The sequence below is a fragment of the Natrix helvetica genome (assembly GCF_964273705.1).
Source record: "Natrix helvetica genome assembly, chromosome: 2".
NCBI lineage: Eukaryota > Metazoa > Chordata > Lepidosauria > Squamata > Natricidae > Natrix > Natrix helvetica.
The window spans coordinates 265,573,144-265,590,382 of record NC_138552.1 but is presented as its reverse complement, the minus strand read 5'-3'; the positions used below and the strand labels follow the sequence as shown (position 1 = coordinate 265,590,382).

The window sequence follows — 17,239 nt, the reverse complement described above, 5'->3', positions numbered from 1 at the left end:
AGAGAGAGAGAGAGAGAGAGAGAGAGAGAGAGAGAGATTTTCTTATAGTTCTTCTTCACCTGAAAATGATGTGAACATGCCTTAGTAACCATTCTGATATGACTGGTTTGCCTTCAGATCATTCTCAGCCATCACAGAAAAAAATATCCTTTGACAATTATAATGTAAAATAGTGATTTCCTTCTTATCCCAATATGTTTTTATTGATAAAATGTACATGGGGTTGTGCTCCTCTATTTTAAAAAGATATGGCCGATAACAAACTTACCTGAGCAGGATTCAGCAATAAATCGCATACTGTATCTTCAGACAGTTCACAGCCTCTAGGGCAGTGATGGCGAACCTTTTTTGGCTCGCGTGCCACAAGTGGGGGGAGCGCAGGGGGGTTGAGTGTGGGTGTGCCGCACCCATAATGCAACGTGTGACCCCCCCCAGTGCGCATGTGTGCAAAATGCGCAAACCCCCCCAGTGCGCATGCGCGCAAAACGCGCGATCCCCCCATTTTTACATGTTTTTTTTGCCCTCCCCATGCTCCAGGGGCTTTATAGGAGCCTGGGGAGGGCGAAAAGAGCCTCCCCCGACGCCCCGGAGGCCCTCCGGAGGCCTCAGGGACTGTCCAGAGGCTTCCCTGAAGCCTTTGGAACGCTTAAAACCACCCTCCGAGCAAACCAGAAGTGACTTCCAGTTTGCTCGGAGGGTGGTTTTAAGCATTCCGAAGGCTTCAGGGACGGTCCCTGAAGCCTCTGGGGGGGCGGGGGAGGCTCTTTTCGCCCTCCCCAGGCTCCTAATAAAGCCTCTGGAGCCTGGAGAAGGCGAAAAATAGCTTTTAAAAAGGTGAACTCAGCTGGCCAGCGCGCGCATGCGCGCTGGCCAGCTGACAGGGCAGTGCCTCGCGTGCCCTGACAAATGGCTCCGCGTGCCACTTGTGGCACGCGTGCCATAGGTTCGCCATCACGGCTCTAGGGATTTCACAATAATTTTCCATTAAGCAAATTAAAATTGACTACTCTCAGTTGGATAACATTGGCTTCCGATAATATTGACTTTTTATTCTTAATACTTGACTTGAACTTCTAATTGCAATATAGATCAATTGATGTTTCACAATGTTTGAGTGGCACATAATAGAATTGTCAATATTTGAATTTGGTGTCAACATATCATAAAAATAAAAAGCACAGACTAGAAGAAGTGCTATATTCTAATTTAATTGGTATTTCTGTATTTCTGTTCCATGCTTAGTTATTAAACACAATATAAATGTAGTAAATTGTTTTAATTAGTTTTATTCATATAAATCATTAAATTAATAATTTCTGTTATTAAATTGAATTAATCATTTAAAATTTGTAAAATGAACTTGAACAGTATCTGGATGTTAGTAGGGAATATGTAATGAGCTCGATCCCATTTCTCTACATTTCATAATTAGCAGTATAAGAAAAGGGGGAGAAAGAGCAAGATCGGAATATTCACTGTGTTTAAATCTAAAACACTGACATTTTAGAATCTTCTCTGTCAGCTGAAAAAGAACACATTTGAATACAAACAAATGAGCATGTGTTCAGTAAGTAAAACAAAGTTTTAAAAGAAGGTAAAGATTTCCCAGTCAGTTGTGTCCAGTTCTAGGGCATATTGCTCATCACTATTTCTTGATTGAGGAAGTCAGCATTGTCTGAAGACAATTTCCATGGTCACGTGGTCAGCATGGCCATTTTCCAAAGATGCATGGAACGCCATTACCTTCCCACCGAAGTGGTACCTATTCATCTACTTGCATTTTCATGTTTTCAAACTGTTAGGTGGGCAGGAGCTGGGGCAAGTAATGGGAGCTCACCCCTTTGCATGGAGTTCTGATTTTCCAATGCAGGCTGCCAGCTCTCCAGCTGACAAACACAGCACCTTTAAAACAATTATCCTTTTTATTTCATCAAATTTGTGATATGAATTAGTCTGGACATATTAATATTAAAAAGCAGGTTATGAATGGCCATTGTCATATTGTTGCTGTCATTATACCACAGCACATCTAGGTTCATAACCTTTAACTAGACTGTCCAAAGAAAACTGACACATGAACATCTCCCAGTCATTCCTCAAACTTAACTAAAGAACTGCAAACTCAACAGGGTTATTTTGTGCCACTTTTATGCAGGACTAAAATAGTATTACTAAATTAATAGTGTCTTATCATCTAACCCATGTTTACAATATTGGGAGACATTCCAGTCCTGAAGAATACTCACACTACAAGCATAACCAAAGGCATCCATGAAAAAATTCTCCCATTTGAGTTGACATGAAATCACATGTTTAAAGCCAGTCCTGCTTGCATTTATTTCAGAGACAGGATGGGACTATGTGGAAGCAGAAACACAAAAAGCAGGAAAGAAACGAATAATTCTCTACGTAGACAGAAACCTCAGACAGCCAAAAAAAGGAAAGTTCCACCACCTGCACCACCGGTAAGTTTTAATCTTCAAGAAAGAGTAATTTAAGAACTAAAATTCTGCACCCAGGCAAGGTATTCCAGCAATCAGATGCATATGTTTGAGAGGCTGAGTCCAGTTTCAAAAAATAAAAGAATTCTTCATCTGGCTATCAACATTAATCTCCACCCATCAGCTCCATCCATTTCACCTCGTTTCCTGTAGAAAGATTTCTCATTATACTTCTCAATTATTCAGCTAACATTTAACATTCATTTCAGGCATAATCCCTGCTGGGCTGGCTCAAAGTTCCACCTAATCCAGCAGCTCGATCATATTAATCAAGCTGGTGCCTCCAGGATGCCCTAGAGCCGGGATGGCGAACCTATGGCACGCGTGCCACGGGTGGCACGCGGAGCCATTTGGCAGGGCACACAAGGCATTGCCCTGTCAGCTGGCCAGCGCGCATGTGCGCGCTGGCTAGTTGAGTTCAGCCTTTTTTAAAGCCATTTTTGTAAAGTTTCTGTTTGATATGGTTGTTTGCTGATCCTGGATAATTTCAGTATACATGTAATATTTCAAGAGGGAATAAATTGTAGTCTTCCAGTAGTTATTAAACATCAAATTCCATCAACTCCTCCTAACCTGGTCAGAAGTGAGGGATGCTGGAAACTGTAATTCAGCCAACTCCAAAGGGGTCCAGTTTGATCTCTCCAGATAAACAGATGGCTTCTCCTATTAACTGAAATGAGCAAATTCTCAGGAGCTTGAATTTTGCTCCCAGGACAACATTTGGTAATAGAATTATATACAAATGTATCCTTGACATCCAATTTCAATGCAATTAAGTAATGCTTGGCTTCTCCTTTTAATTACTTTCAAAGGGCAAGAATTTATCCATCACTTCTGCTGACCAACTTGATAAAGGTAAAAAGGACTTATGTCTTTGTTTCTGAATATTTATTATGGAGTCTTACCAGATGATGCTTAATGATGTCAACAACAATTGCATGAATAAAATAACACGTCATGATATTTAAATAAAAGAGAGAAATAAGAACAATTTTATTTATTAACATATTGATACCTTTCTACATTGTCCATCTCAGTTAAATGAGTCTGAGTGATTTACAATAAAATATAATAAATAAATAAATAAATAAATAAATAAATAAATAAATAAATAATAAATAAATAAATAAATAAATAAATGAAAAAGATAAATCAGAGTTAGGAACAAAGTTAAGAACAATGCATTTGAGTTATGGCAATTTGCTCCAAGATGAAAATAATTCCAGAATTTGGCTTCTTAAGAAATATGCTTTTGAAAGATGCAAAAGTTTAATAAATGGTTTTCTAGAGAAACTGAATATATAACCGACAGACAAGTTAAAAACATCATTAGCAACATGTACTATAGATTAAGGTGAGAAAGAGTGTAGTCATGAACTTCTCATAGGGAAATATGTGAATACTTTTACTTTTGTTTGCAAAATGCTGCTGAGCCTAACATCAAAGTTTCCTCCTTCCCCTACTCAATATTTTGGCTTGCAAAATGACCTGATTCCGTCCCTAAATCCTAAATAAGAAATAGCCAGCGCTGTTCTCACAGAACTATATATTGTTCTAGAGACATGTGACCTTGCATTGAAAAGGAGAAGCTTGCAAGTGTTTTCATTTGAAAAGGTCAGACAGTGAGATTTAGAAGTATCTGTCTCATGAGTACCTATATTTAGAAAAAATATCTTGTTCACCATCCATTAATTAACCAGCAAGCGCTCAAATTTAAAAAACCTTTTTCTCTCTCTTTTATTACGGAGCAGAGATGGGAGGGAAATCAAGTTTAATGGGATCAAGTTTGTATTGAACAGACACAACTAAAAAGACAGAGGTTATGCTTATGGTGATGTGGCTGTCAGTGTCTCATCTCATGTCAGAATATGACATGAATATAAGAATATAACTCACTCATTCAAGAGGAGGAGGGATTAGAAGACTGCAGTTATTTTTTGAAGAGAAGAGAACATCAAGTCATTATATTTCAAACATTTAGTTTCTCTTTCTTTCCTTCTTTCTTTTCTTTCTTCCTTCCTTCTTTACATTTGTCTCTTACTTTATGTCAGATTCTTAATAAATATAAAGACAAAGAATATGACAATAGAAAGTGGAACATAAATGAGATGATCTTAATAATCCCCAACATAGAGAAGGCAAAAGTATAGAGAGAAACTATGTTAGCAAGCATTACACTGATTCCATTGTACCTTTTATAACTTGGTATACTGTATCTCAGGTTATGATCATTTGCCCAGAATTCTTCAGACCTTTCTTTGTAGCTGCCCCATACAATTGGAATCTCTCTCACATCTTAATTGTTTCTCAGTATCTTACTATAGAGTTTGGTGGCCAGTAGGCCTCCAACACCCAGCAATCCCAGCAAGTAAAGTCAATTATGGCAAAAGTTGAAGTTTCTGTTGAGAAATATTTGGAAGATCATAGGATACCCATTCCTGTCCTGATCTAACTAAACCCAAATATTCTGAAAGGACTGACTAGGGCAGCGATGGTGAACCTTTTTTGGCTCGCGTGCCACAAGTGGGGGGAGCGTGGGGGGGCGTGTGCGGGCGTGCCACACCCAAAATGCGATCCCCCAGTGCGCATGCGCACACAACGCGCACCTCCCCCAATTTTTACATGCTTTTTTTGCCCTCCCCAGGCTCCAGAGGCTTTATAGGAGCCTGGGGAGGGCGAAAAGAGCCTCCCCCCCCGAGGCCCTCCGGAGGCTTCAGGGAAGTGACTTCCGGGTTGCTCAGAGGGTCGTTTTAAGCATTCCGAAGGCTTCAGGAAAGTCTCCGGATGGTCCCTGAAGCCTCTGGGGGAGCGGGGGAGGCTCTTTTCGCCCTCCTCGTGCTCCTATAAAGCCTCTGGAGCCTGGGGAAGGCGAAAAATAGCTTTTAAAAAGGTGAACTTAGCTGGCCAGTGCGCACATGCGCGCTGGCCAGCTGACAGGGCAGCGCCTCGCGTGCCCTGACAAATGGCTCCGCGTGCCACTTGTGGCACGCGTGCCATAGGTTCGCCATCACTGGACTAGGGCCTCCCCTCCTTGCCTCCATTTCCTCCCTTTCTTCTGTGCTATTCTTCTTCCTAAATTTAGATAATATTCTTAAATATCCATTCTGTCTTTGACAATCTTTTGTACAATGATGTTATGATAGTGATTATGATTACTACCATTCAACGTCTCATCATAATTATTGAAAAAGATGCAGAATTTCAACATAGAATATTTTCAGAAATGATTAGAGAAACAAAGGAAGGAAGGAAAAATAATCAGAGAGAAGGGGGAACTGGACTGAACACATCAAATTGTTCTTTTCAGACTACAGTCTGGGGCCAGTAGACATATAACTAATCACCTTCCCTGTGATAATTTGTAGTGTGGTGCAAAATCTTCAGAGAAGTTACTGTACATACATGCCAAATATGTTTTCCCCCTCAAAAGGTAACAGGACTTTCTTGTTTTTTACTTTGAAAACATTTCACTTCTTATCCAAGAAGCTTCTTCAGTTCTGATGTTCTTGGATGAGAAGTGAAACATTTTCATAAGAAAAACAAAAAGAACAACAAAATCCAGATGCCTTTTGAGAAAAAAAAGAACCTTTGAGACAACTATGTCCTAGGTGATTGAGAATCTCAGCAGATATATAGACACACATGCTCTGTGCTCTCTAGGGTCACATTGGAATAGACAAAAAAGGGGAGGGGAGAACTGGAGAGAATGCAGATAACTCTGCAATCCAAGAGTATGGGATTATGGTGGCTATTCAATGCTCTTTTTTAATGTTTTCTTCTTTACTTAGAACATAGAATATTGTCACTTTGAATGCACACTAATCAGCACACATTAAAATAAAATGCATACAGCTCTCAAAGGGTCTCCACCTCCAATATACACTACATAAACACGACTAAATAAATAAAAAATATGCATACACCCACATACAGAGGAGGGTTCCTCCCTATACGGTCTGGTACACTAGAAGAGGTAGTGAAAATCTGCTGTACGGGATAGGACCTGTAGTAAAAATGGTGGCTTGGCCACGCCCCCGAACATGTTCTCCCCTCAGAAGATTCCTCAGAAGCTTTTTTTAAAAGTTGAAGTCCACAAGTCTTAAAACTGCAAACTTTGGAGTCCTGCTTTAAATTGAAAAGCTGTTCAGGTTTGCAAAGTGACATTCAGCAGTTATTTGGGGGGGGGGGTGTTGCTTCCCACAGAGGGAAGGAAGAAAGAAAGAAAGAAATAAAAAAGAAGGAAAGAAGGAAGGAAGGAAGGAAGGAAGGAAGGAAGGAAGGAAGGAAGGAAGGAAGGAAGGAAGGAAGGAAGGAAGGAAAACAGCACAGCAATTTAGGGCTATAAAACTACTCAGAGGTCATCTATTCCAACCCCCTGCTGCAGCAGGAAACCTTACATTGTCTGGATTATTTTGATGCCTCTAACAGAGAGAAAATTCCAGAAAGGAGAAGGAGTTTACTAGGACAAGACTGCCATGCAGAGGAAGGCAGAGATAGTCCTTAACTTATGACTACAATTGCGCCCAAAATGTTGGTTTCTAAGCAAGAGCATTGTTAAGTGAGCTTCACCACATTTTACCCAATCCATGACATCTCCTGGTGAGTGACATCAAATTGGCCATGCCACCCACTCACATGACCGCCAAGCCACACCCACAAAATAGGCCATGCCCACCAAATAGGTAATAAAAAGTTTTGAAACCCACCCTTGCCTACATATATTATATGACACAGACAAACAACAGTTTAGTTCAGATGTACACATGTATATGGCGAGACACACATGTTGAGAAAAATGAATCTTGTGAGTTTACCAGACAGATGGCATAGGGAACAAAGCTGTTACAGAATCTGGTAGTCCTGCTGGAAATAGTTTGAAACCTTCTCCCAGAGGGGAACAAAAGAAACAGACCGTGAAGTGGGTCTATGGGGTCTCTAACAATGCTTTGAGCTCTAAGCACATAGTGCTTATAAGCAGTATCCTAAATAACATGAAGTGAGCTTCCTATCATCTTCTCGGCTGTCCTTACCACTCTCTGTATGGACTTTCTATAAGCTAGCAGTTTGTTAAAATGCTCTCAAGTGTGCCTCTTTATAAGATTGCTGACTGGTAATATCTTATTAGCTTGTCCAGAATTAATATTTCTTAGCTGTTGCTGGTCCCAGCAAAGAAACACTGTAGGGTAATTGCTCATTTTATTATTATTTTTCTTGTAAATAATTTTGATTGTTTCTTTAAAATATGACACTAAATTGCTCTGGAAGCAAACAGGAATTAAACCACTAATGGATTTCCTTGAAACTAGCTATGTAAGGACTGGTTTCAGGAATGCTACAGCCAAGTGACAACTATTATTAAAAGACTATATCCCTGGGTCATTCAGGCCCCACACTGACTTTGTCTAATAAGGAATAGGATCTGAAAACCTTCTTGATTTAACTGAAGTTTTGAGCCATTCGCCCAGTTCTTATTTATATTTTACTCTAGACCGAATCAATGTTTCTGTTTGTCTCATGCTATAGGCAAGAAATATGTAATAGCACAATATGCTTTCGTCTCTATGAGTGATCGAGATCTGCCTTTGACTGTAGGAGAGAAGTTTGAAGTCTTTTGCAGGTGGGTACACTTATCAGCTTTTGACTGATTTCATCATGCCCCAATATTTCTTTTGTCCTCTGTTGCAGAAAAATATTTCTCAAATACTTCTCAGAACAGAAAGAAAACGTCTGTATTATGCTTGCTTTGTTCATCTACATCTGACCTGGAACATACTCTGGTTTCTCATCAGATTGTATAAATCTTTTACCTTTTACTAAAAATTTCCTTGGAGAGGAACATTTATGAGTCTTTTACTAAATGTTTGAGGACATAGTGGTGCAGTGGTTAAAAAGCAGTATTGTAGGTTAATTCTGCTGACTGCCAGCAGTTCAATTCTCACTGGCTCAAGGTTCACTCAGCCTTCCATCCTTCTGAGGTCAATAAAATGACAGCCCAGATTGTTGGGGACAATATGCTGACAACGTAAATCACTTAGAGAGGGTTGTAAAGCACTGTAAAGCAGTATATACTGTAAGTCTAAGTGCTATTTCTATTGCCGCTCAGGAAATGTTCAGAAGAGATTTCAGGAAACTGTCCATTCCTTCCAGTGCTAGTTAGCCATAATAATCATAATGCCACTTGCAGGCACTATCCTATAATAAGGACTCTGTCCTATATGTAATGTATCCTATTTAAAGTGGATTAAAAGGAGCGTAATTCTTTATTCAGTCTAATTCATTCATTCATTCATTCATTCATTTTGTTCACAGTGAAGGGGAGTGGTGGTTAGCAAAATCCCTTACTACTGGAAAGCAGGGCTACATTCCTAGCAATTTCGTAGTGCACATCAACAGCCTGGAAGAAGAAGAGTAAGTCTGAGAAAGTCGGAGAGCTCTTGATATTTTTGTGATACATGCAAAGGATTTATTTTTATCTAATTTTGTGGAAATTCTAGGTGATATCTAAGCCTGTTTTTTGCCATCATGATATTTACACAAGCAATTATCAGGTCCACGTGTGCATGTCTATATGCATATATGTTTGTTTGTATACATCTTCTGTTCACTCTCTTTCCCATTCCTTGGCCAGCAGAAAGGTTCTTCTGATGAGGTATCCAGACCTAGACCCAGTCCTCATCCTCAGTCCCATCCTCCTTCTCTTTCTTAGGCAGTCCCAACCCCTCAGAAGATATTGACTTTTTGCTGTTCCCATGACTCTAGTCTAGAAGCAGTGCCCACCTTGGAGAACAGGAATGATGGATAGAGGTACTAAGAAAGAAGCATTGATCAAGGCAGAAGCCATATTGTTGACAGGAGACCCACCAGGTTAGACTGAGGTCAACTGGTAGCCCTCCACTATCAGGCTGCTCCATTTTCTGGACAGTTTCCCATGGAGTTAGTTAAGTGGTTGTGCAAATAAATGAAATAATTGTTATTCAAGTCTTCTTTTAATAAGGCCCTATAATTATTTTTAATTACTTAATGTAATCTAATATTTTTTATTTTTAATCCCCTTACTCAATAGCTTTCTACTGGTTTGTTTGCATGCAATGAGGACAATCAATATTGTTATGCTCATTGGTTTCATTTGAGGTTTTTCCCAAAGTTGACATCGCAAAAAACTAACAGTAGAAAGTGATAAGATGAACTGGTCTGTTGGCAAGGAAGGAAGAAAATAAAGTTTCACCCACAAGCTCTGAGTTTTAATGGCTGATTCAGGAATGTGGTTGACCCTATAAGAGACAGGGACCAGTTAACAAAAGCAATCATATGCATATTTACTGTGTGCATCTTCACTTAGCTTAATACAGCTTACAATAATACAATACAATACAATAGTAGAGTTGGAAGGGACCTTGGAGGTCTTCTAGTCCAACCCCCTGCCTAGGCAGGAAACCCTATACCGTTTCAGACAAATAGCTATCCAACATCTTCTTAAAGACTTCCAGTGTTGGGGCATTCACAACTTCTGGAGGCAAGCTGTTCCACTGATTAATTGTTCTAAGTGTCAGGAAATTTCTCCTCAGTTCTAAGTTGCTTCTCTCCTTGATTAGTTTCCACCCAGGGAGATCTCGGATCTTATCTCGGAAACATGTGTGTGGTCTGTACAACTACAAATTTAAAGGACAAACACAGGGAAGCAAAAGTGAAATAAAAATGAAAGCAAGGAGGAAGCTGTTAATTAAAGAAATAGAGCATTTTCAGAAGACATTTAATACAGTGGTGGGATTCAAATTTTTTACTACCGGTTCTGTGGTCATGGCTTGGTGGGTGTGGCTTGGTGGGCGTGGCAGGGGAAGGATACTGTAAAATCTCCATTCCCTCCCCACTCCCAGGAAAGGCTACTGTGAAATTCCCATTTCCTGCCGATCAGCTGAGACTCAGGAGGCAGAGAATAGATGGGGGTGGGGCCTGTCAGAGGTGGTATTTGTCGGTTGTCCAAACCAGTGATGTGCAGTCAGGTGAGGCAAGTGAGGCTATGCTCTCATCATGAAAAGAATAAAATGTAAAAGGAAAAAGGTGAGCTAGTTGCTGCCTCACCATGGATGACTCTGCTTAACTGTTTAAAAAAGCCTCTAAAAAAGTGCCCTCTACTATGAGGCAGGAGAACTGCATGCCTCCTCTAGTCTGACTTTAGGCGTTTTATGATCACTCGAGCAGAGTTAAGCAAGGGTTAAAAGCCTAAAAAATCCTGACGTAGGTGAGGCACGAAGTTCTCCTGCCTCTTAGTAGAGGGTGCTTTTTTAGAGGCTTTTTTAAACAGTTAAGCAGAGTCATCCATGGAAGCCAGGGAAAGAGCCATGCTGTAGTACACACACTTTCCCCCAGCCTCTTTCTTTTGGAAGGCTCGGATCGACTCCCCTATGGCTTCTCTGCCTCTCCTCTCACCCCAGCCTGCCAGCAGGAGGTGAGTGGGTGGGCTTTATTGCATTCTAGGCTTGTCCCACCCAATCAGAAGGCTGCATTTGCAATGGTGGAAGTGTTTGGGGAAGGCAGCAGGGGAATGGGGGTGGTGGCAGAGGAGTTGTTTTCAAGCCACTGGAAAAGATATCCAATCCAACGTTTGTGTGTGTGTGTGTGTGTGTGTGTGTGTGTGTGTGTGTGTGTGTGTTTGCTTGTTTGTTTGAGAGTGAGTGAGAGAGGGAAGGGGGTAGGAGAGATAGTCCAATCCAACTTGTGTGTGTGTGTGTTTGAGAGAGGGGGAGGAAGAAAGAGAGAAACAAATGCTGTCATTTTAAATCGGAACTGAGCATGCCTGGCTGTGGAATTCTGGGAGTTGAAGTCCACAAGTCTAAAAATATTTGAAACCCACCACTGTGTCAGTGCCTTACCAGCCATAAACCTCACCGCACGTCACTGGTCCAAACTATTCAAAATTTCCACTACTGGTTCTCCAGAATAGGTCAGAACCTGCTGAATACCACCTCTGATTTAATAGATTCCTCTGAACAAACCAGTGCAATTGTCTATTAAGTTTAAACATTTCAACACAAAACATATTTAAAAATAAATATACCATTACATACCATTTTTGAACTTCTGAATTCACTATAAAACTTAGTGAAGGGGAAAACAATTATAATTTGCAATTTTCTGGATTTCCAAGTTTGTTGAAAAAAACCATTGATTAAACTCAATGTTTCTCACACTTGACACTTTTAAGATGTGTGAATGTCAATTCTCAAAATTCCACAGCCAAGTTTGAAATTGCCAAGACTGAGAAAAAAAACCTGCTGTCCTTGGAATCATTGTATAAAAAAAATTTGCTCTTTCTTTTTCAGATGGTTTTTTAAAAGCCTTAACAGAAAAGATGCTGAACGTTTATTAATGCTGCCAGGCAACAATATAGGCTCATTTTTGATAAGGGAAAGCGAAAGTGTTCCAGGTAAGAAGTTGTAGAATCGTTTTAAAGGTAAAAATTGCATGAGTTGCCCAGATTAGGGATTTCGTCATGGTAATAAAAACAACAAAAATATGTTATTTTTTTTCATTTGGAACTTCGCAGATAGCAGTCTAGCAATTGTTTAAAGATAAGTGGGGAAGGGTAGGTGACAAGGTTATATGCAGAGCTTTTATGAGAATTATTCTAATTATCTGAGGGTAAAGTCACTCGGATTTAATCACAGTTAGAGATTCTGACTGGTCAAGTCCTGTTGAGATAACTAGACCAAGACCTTGTGTGATTAGCTGGGTTGAGTTTGAATCTTGAAGATTTCTTGAAGATTTGGACACAGAAATCCAAGCAACTGTTTATTCAATTTTGCTTCTCCCACCAGCCAGCAGATGATATTTGATTGGGTATATACAGTAATAGGCCAGAGTCAGTGGTCCCACCATTTTTGAAGGTGATGGCACATCCATTCTCAAGATGTTGTCACTGAACCCAAGAGTTCTAAATAATTTTCACCCAATCTTCAATCTTTTCTTTCTAGGGAAGGTTGTTGAAAAGAAGGTTTGGCGGTGGGTCCAGATGGCTATGGAAAAAATTATCTAAATCCTTTTTAGTTCAGTTTCAGACAGGAACAATAATACAGAAACAGCATTGATCAGGCTTGTTGGTGACTTGTGGTAGACCAGATCAGGCATGATGCAACAGTCTTAGCTTTCTCTGATTTCTTAGTGGTTTTGATGCATTCCATCATAGTGTCATTCAGGACCATCTATAAAGATTAGGAATGATGGACATTTTGTTACATTTCTCCTCCTTTCTTCCAAGCAGTATTGGTGGGATGGTAGAGGGAGAGAGAGAGATCGGCCCAAAACTCTTGATGTGGGCACTATAGAAATTATATACAGTAATGGCCTGTGAAAATAACCTTGAGGAAGAGTCCAGGCACCATCAGATAAAAGAAATCTCAGCCCAAAGCAGGAATGGAATTTGAGAAGCATCTCAGACTTGATTATACCTAGTTCTCTTTAGGATAAATGTAGGGAGGGGAAATGCACATTCAAATTGGCCTCTTTTTCAACTTATAGATTTTATTAAGTGGCATAAGCTTTTGTAAGCCTCAGCTTACCTCACGATCTGCCTGATTTTGGCTTACCATAGTTAATTTCTTCCCACAACCTCAAGGCTCACTTCAAAACTCACTTGCAGGATTTGGGTTTAGTAGTCTAGAGAAAAGAAGGACTAGGGAGGACGTAATACCAGTATTCCAATATTTGAGGGGCTGCCACAAAAAAGAGAGGGTGAACTTATTTCCCAAAGCACCAGAGGGCAGGACAAGAAACAATGGATGGAAACTAATCAAGGAGAGAAGCAACCTTGAACTAAGGAGGAACTTCCTAACAATGAGGACAATTAACCAGTGGAACAGCTTGCCATCAGAAGCTGTAGGTGCTTCATCACTGAAGATTTTTTAAGAAGAGATTGGATAGTCACTTGTCTGAAATGGTATAAAGTGTCCTGCTTGAGCAGGGGTTTGGACTAGAAGACCTCCAAGGTCCCTTCCAGCTCTATTCTGATTGATTGTTTGATTGACCATACAATATATTCCTTTGCAAAGAGAGACAAAATGGAAATGGTCAGGAGTAGAGGGATTCTTTGCCTCTATCCATCCCAGACAAGGAGTGACACAAAGGAGGAGGTACATACATATTTGGATGTGTTGTACAGAGGAATCAGGCTTCAGAAGAAGTTAGCAGATATCTGGTCTCCTTTTCATTGTTCAGTGCTTTGTCCCTAGTCACATGAAATCAGATCCTATATTGGGATGTTGTTAAAAATTCAAAAGTACTTTCCTCCAGTCTGGCACCCTTCAGATAAGTTGACACTTCACTTCCCAGAATGCTGCAAGTACTGGGAATTCTGAGATTTGCTCCCCCGGAAGGTACATGTTGGATGCAATAGCTCCCTCTAAAATAGACTGTTCCTTCTGATGGCACAATTTAAGTACTAATAAATAATCCTCCCTTTTTTTCTTGTTCCAGGTGCATTTTCACTTTCTGTTAGAGACATCTCTCAAGGGGATATTGTTAAGCATTACAAAATCTCCACTATGGACCAAGGTGGATACTACATCTGCCCTAGGATTACATTTTCTTCTTTGCAGAAGCTTGTCAAGCATTATTCCAGTAAGAATACTTCTGAAACCTTTCAGATTCATATTTAATAAGACGTAAAGCAGAGAATGTCCTATAGAGGCAGAACAATTTAGCTTAAGTTCTGTGGGTCCTTAAGCAACACAAGTGTTTGCAACACAAGCCAGTTCAGATTGTCTAAAGTCATTGAAGATCCAAGAGTTGACATGGGCAATGTAAGCACATGAAAAAGAAAGTCTCGATGTTATTATTTTTTTAAATTGATTTTGATTAGATATTTAAAAGTACAACCAAGTAAATAAAGCAGAAAAAGGATAAATGGAACATTGAATTAAATAAATTAAATAAAATTCAGTTTAAAAAGCTGTCCTAATTAAGTCATCACTATAATATGAACTATAACTAAGAACAGGAAATTGCAGTAATTTCTGCCTAATCTCAGAAATGTATCCTTGATTAGCAAATCAAACCCAGACTTAAATGTTAACTTCTTATTTTAAGAGAAACTCAAAGTTTATATGCAGTAATAGCCCATGTATACAATTATCGTCCAAGAATAGTTTTCATCTTGTACTGAATTCTGATTAGATTTGTTTTTCCAGATACCAGATTATTTTTTTACTTTGCCCTGTACTCCCAAAACTTACTTGACTATCCCCCCTTCCACTTCTCCCAAAGGTGGAGGAAATGGAAATCCATCAGTGCTGCCCCAAACTTATTGTTTGTTAATTTCAAAGACTGCAGTGAGGACAAAACAGAGAGGTCTACCAGTTTGCATTAACATTTTTCACATACACATCTTACCTGCATGAGTAAGGTCACCATAGAATAGCAGATTTGAATAATTCCTATTCCCTTGATATACAAGTGATCTCTCTTGACGATGATGATGATGTTTTCATGCATTTCCTCCCATTGCATTAGTGTTTGTGTATCAGGGTTTTACTATTAATGTTATGAAAGAATCCAAAACTTTAGAGGGCAAGGTGATGAAGCAAAATGTGAAAATCTCTGCTTATCTCAATTCTTTCCTTACCTTCAGGAAAGGGTCTGAAATTTCTCTTCTTCCTTAATTTGGGGACAGAGATGATTTTTCCAACCTGAAAACTATAGGGAACTGTCCAACTGATTTTTGTTATCCCATTCTCTGAAAATTTACCTTTGGTTTGCCCTACTTCCTCTTTGTGTCATCCTGCACAGCTAATGATAACGGTTTGTGTCAGCGGCTAAGATATCCATGCAAGTCTCTGACTCCACAAGTACCCTGGGCTGCTGATGAATGGGAAATCCCACGAGAGACTATAAAACTCATCAAGAAACTGGGAGCAGGCCAGTTTGGTGACGTGTGGATGGGTAAGTTAAGACTGATACTGTAACCTCCATGACTTTATGAAATCCTTTATTTACTCATTGGTGTTTTGTTCCTACTCCTTTTACTTCTGCTTTTTCTCAAAAATATCTAATTAAAAGAGAAAGAAAAAAGTTTGGTTACTGCCCACTCCATATATGAGCTCTTGCCTTTCAGTTGAAGGCTATGGCAATGTGAAGGGGAAGTAATGTACTGTATGGAAATCTTAGATTTCCATTTGGTTTCAACTTTATAAAGTGCTTACAAAAATGGCAAAATTGTGATAGTTAAATGCAATCCATTTGAGAACATTAAAATGATGCTACCAGATCAGGCCTTCCAGATCTTCCCCCAACACTGAGACAAGCTGAGATTGGAGCTTGAAGACAGTGGTATAGTTGTAGCAAAGAAGATTAGTTCTATTTTTGCTTGAATTGCTTTTTGATTGTATAGTTTTTTTTATGTTGCTTTGTTTCATACAACTGTTCTGAGTTGTATGTCGCAGCCAGAGTTGTGTTTCTTAAATAAATCATCCTGAATTTCTTGATATAAATCTAACAAGCAAATAAAATAAGGGTCTTGTTTCAATGCTTGGTATTTTTAGTTAAAGAAAAAAAGAATCAGACAGCAGTTGGTGGGAAAAATCCTGATCAGCCACAGCCAGTCATAATAGATATATTAAAAATAATACTGTATATCTAAAATATAATATAATAAACAGTCTGTCCTGATAAAGGGTCACAACCTTGGTCCCCAAATCTTGCTATACAGTACATTTTTTTAAAAAAAAGTTCTTAATGAGGAAAATTTGGTCAACAGGGTCTCCCCTTGTTTGGGGGAGTTTATGATTCCATGGTTTAAAAAGACCTCTCTCTTCTTCCGTTTTTCTTTCATTTCCTATGAAAGCTTGATGGAAACTTTGACACTCTTATTCAGTAGTTTGCTCCCAAAAGGTGGTTTGGGCAGACTTGGGATGTTCTGGGGGTTGCTGATTTTAGGTTTGAGAGCCAACATTTGCCCATTAGCCTAGTTATGCTTTCTAGAATAGAACCTGGTAGTCATTAATTTCCGCGCACCCCTTTCGCAGGCTATTACAAGAACAATGTGAAGGTTGCAGTCAAGACATTAAAAGAAGGCAGCATGGCCCCCGATGCCTTCTTGGCTGAGGCCAACTTGATGAAGAAACTTCAGCATAACAAGTTGGTTCGGTTGCATGCTGTGGTGACCCAGCAGCCAATTTATATTGTAACAGAATACATGGCCAATGGTAAGTAAATCTCGTTAATCATTCTAATGGATCTCTATCAGTGCTATAGATATGAACTAAGCAGGCCAAATCTGATTATAGGGGCAATTTTTTCCTCCCAAGCATTTGTGATTTGCTTAATGAGCCTCAAATATTTGGAGTGGTCTATTTTCCCTGTCAGCACAGGTTCTCAGTACAAGCAACTATCGAAGTAAGTCTGTATGCTATTGTTGCAAAGTGGAAATTGCCCCAAAGACAACATGGCTGTAATCCTTCCATCCTTACCTTTGTTCGCATTTTGGGTACAGGACCTCTATTGTTAATAGAGCCCCATTTTGGGGGAAGTCTCTTTTTTTTGGTCTTTTTTTTCTCCTCCAACCATTTCTCGAGGAGGGACGGAATAATGTTGACAATATAATTGCTGTAGCTAATCCAAGGGTCTCTCATAGGCAGGCTACACTGATAGTAAATCTGTTCGCATATATACATAAAACTTTATTGAAGATTCCTAATCTAGTAATATGATAATGCAACCATTACAAAATCACTTAAAATCTGATTTTT

At 39.5% G+C, this 17,239-nt stretch overlaps 1 protein-coding gene across 1 annotated transcript in view; it reads left to right on the top strand.

Moving 5' to 3' along the window:
- The window catches only part of BLK (BLK proto-oncogene, Src family tyrosine kinase), a 38,069-nt gene that overhangs the window by 11,580 nt on the left and 9,250 nt on the right, over positions 1 to 17,239 (top strand). Inside the window, exons 3-10 of the mRNA XM_081943785.1 lie at positions 2,345 to 2,465; positions 3,314 to 3,356; positions 8,025 to 8,118; positions 8,811 to 8,909; positions 11,822 to 11,925; positions 13,971 to 14,114; positions 15,282 to 15,434; positions 16,517 to 16,696. Of these exons, the coding sequence (XP_081799911.1) occupies positions 2,345 to 2,465; positions 3,314 to 3,356; positions 8,025 to 8,118; positions 8,811 to 8,909; positions 11,822 to 11,925; positions 13,971 to 14,114; positions 15,282 to 15,434; positions 16,517 to 16,696 (938 nt within the window). The remainder of the gene's footprint in view (positions 1 to 2,344; positions 2,466 to 3,313; positions 3,357 to 8,024; positions 8,119 to 8,810; positions 8,910 to 11,821; positions 11,926 to 13,970; positions 14,115 to 15,281; positions 15,435 to 16,516; positions 16,697 to 17,239) is intronic.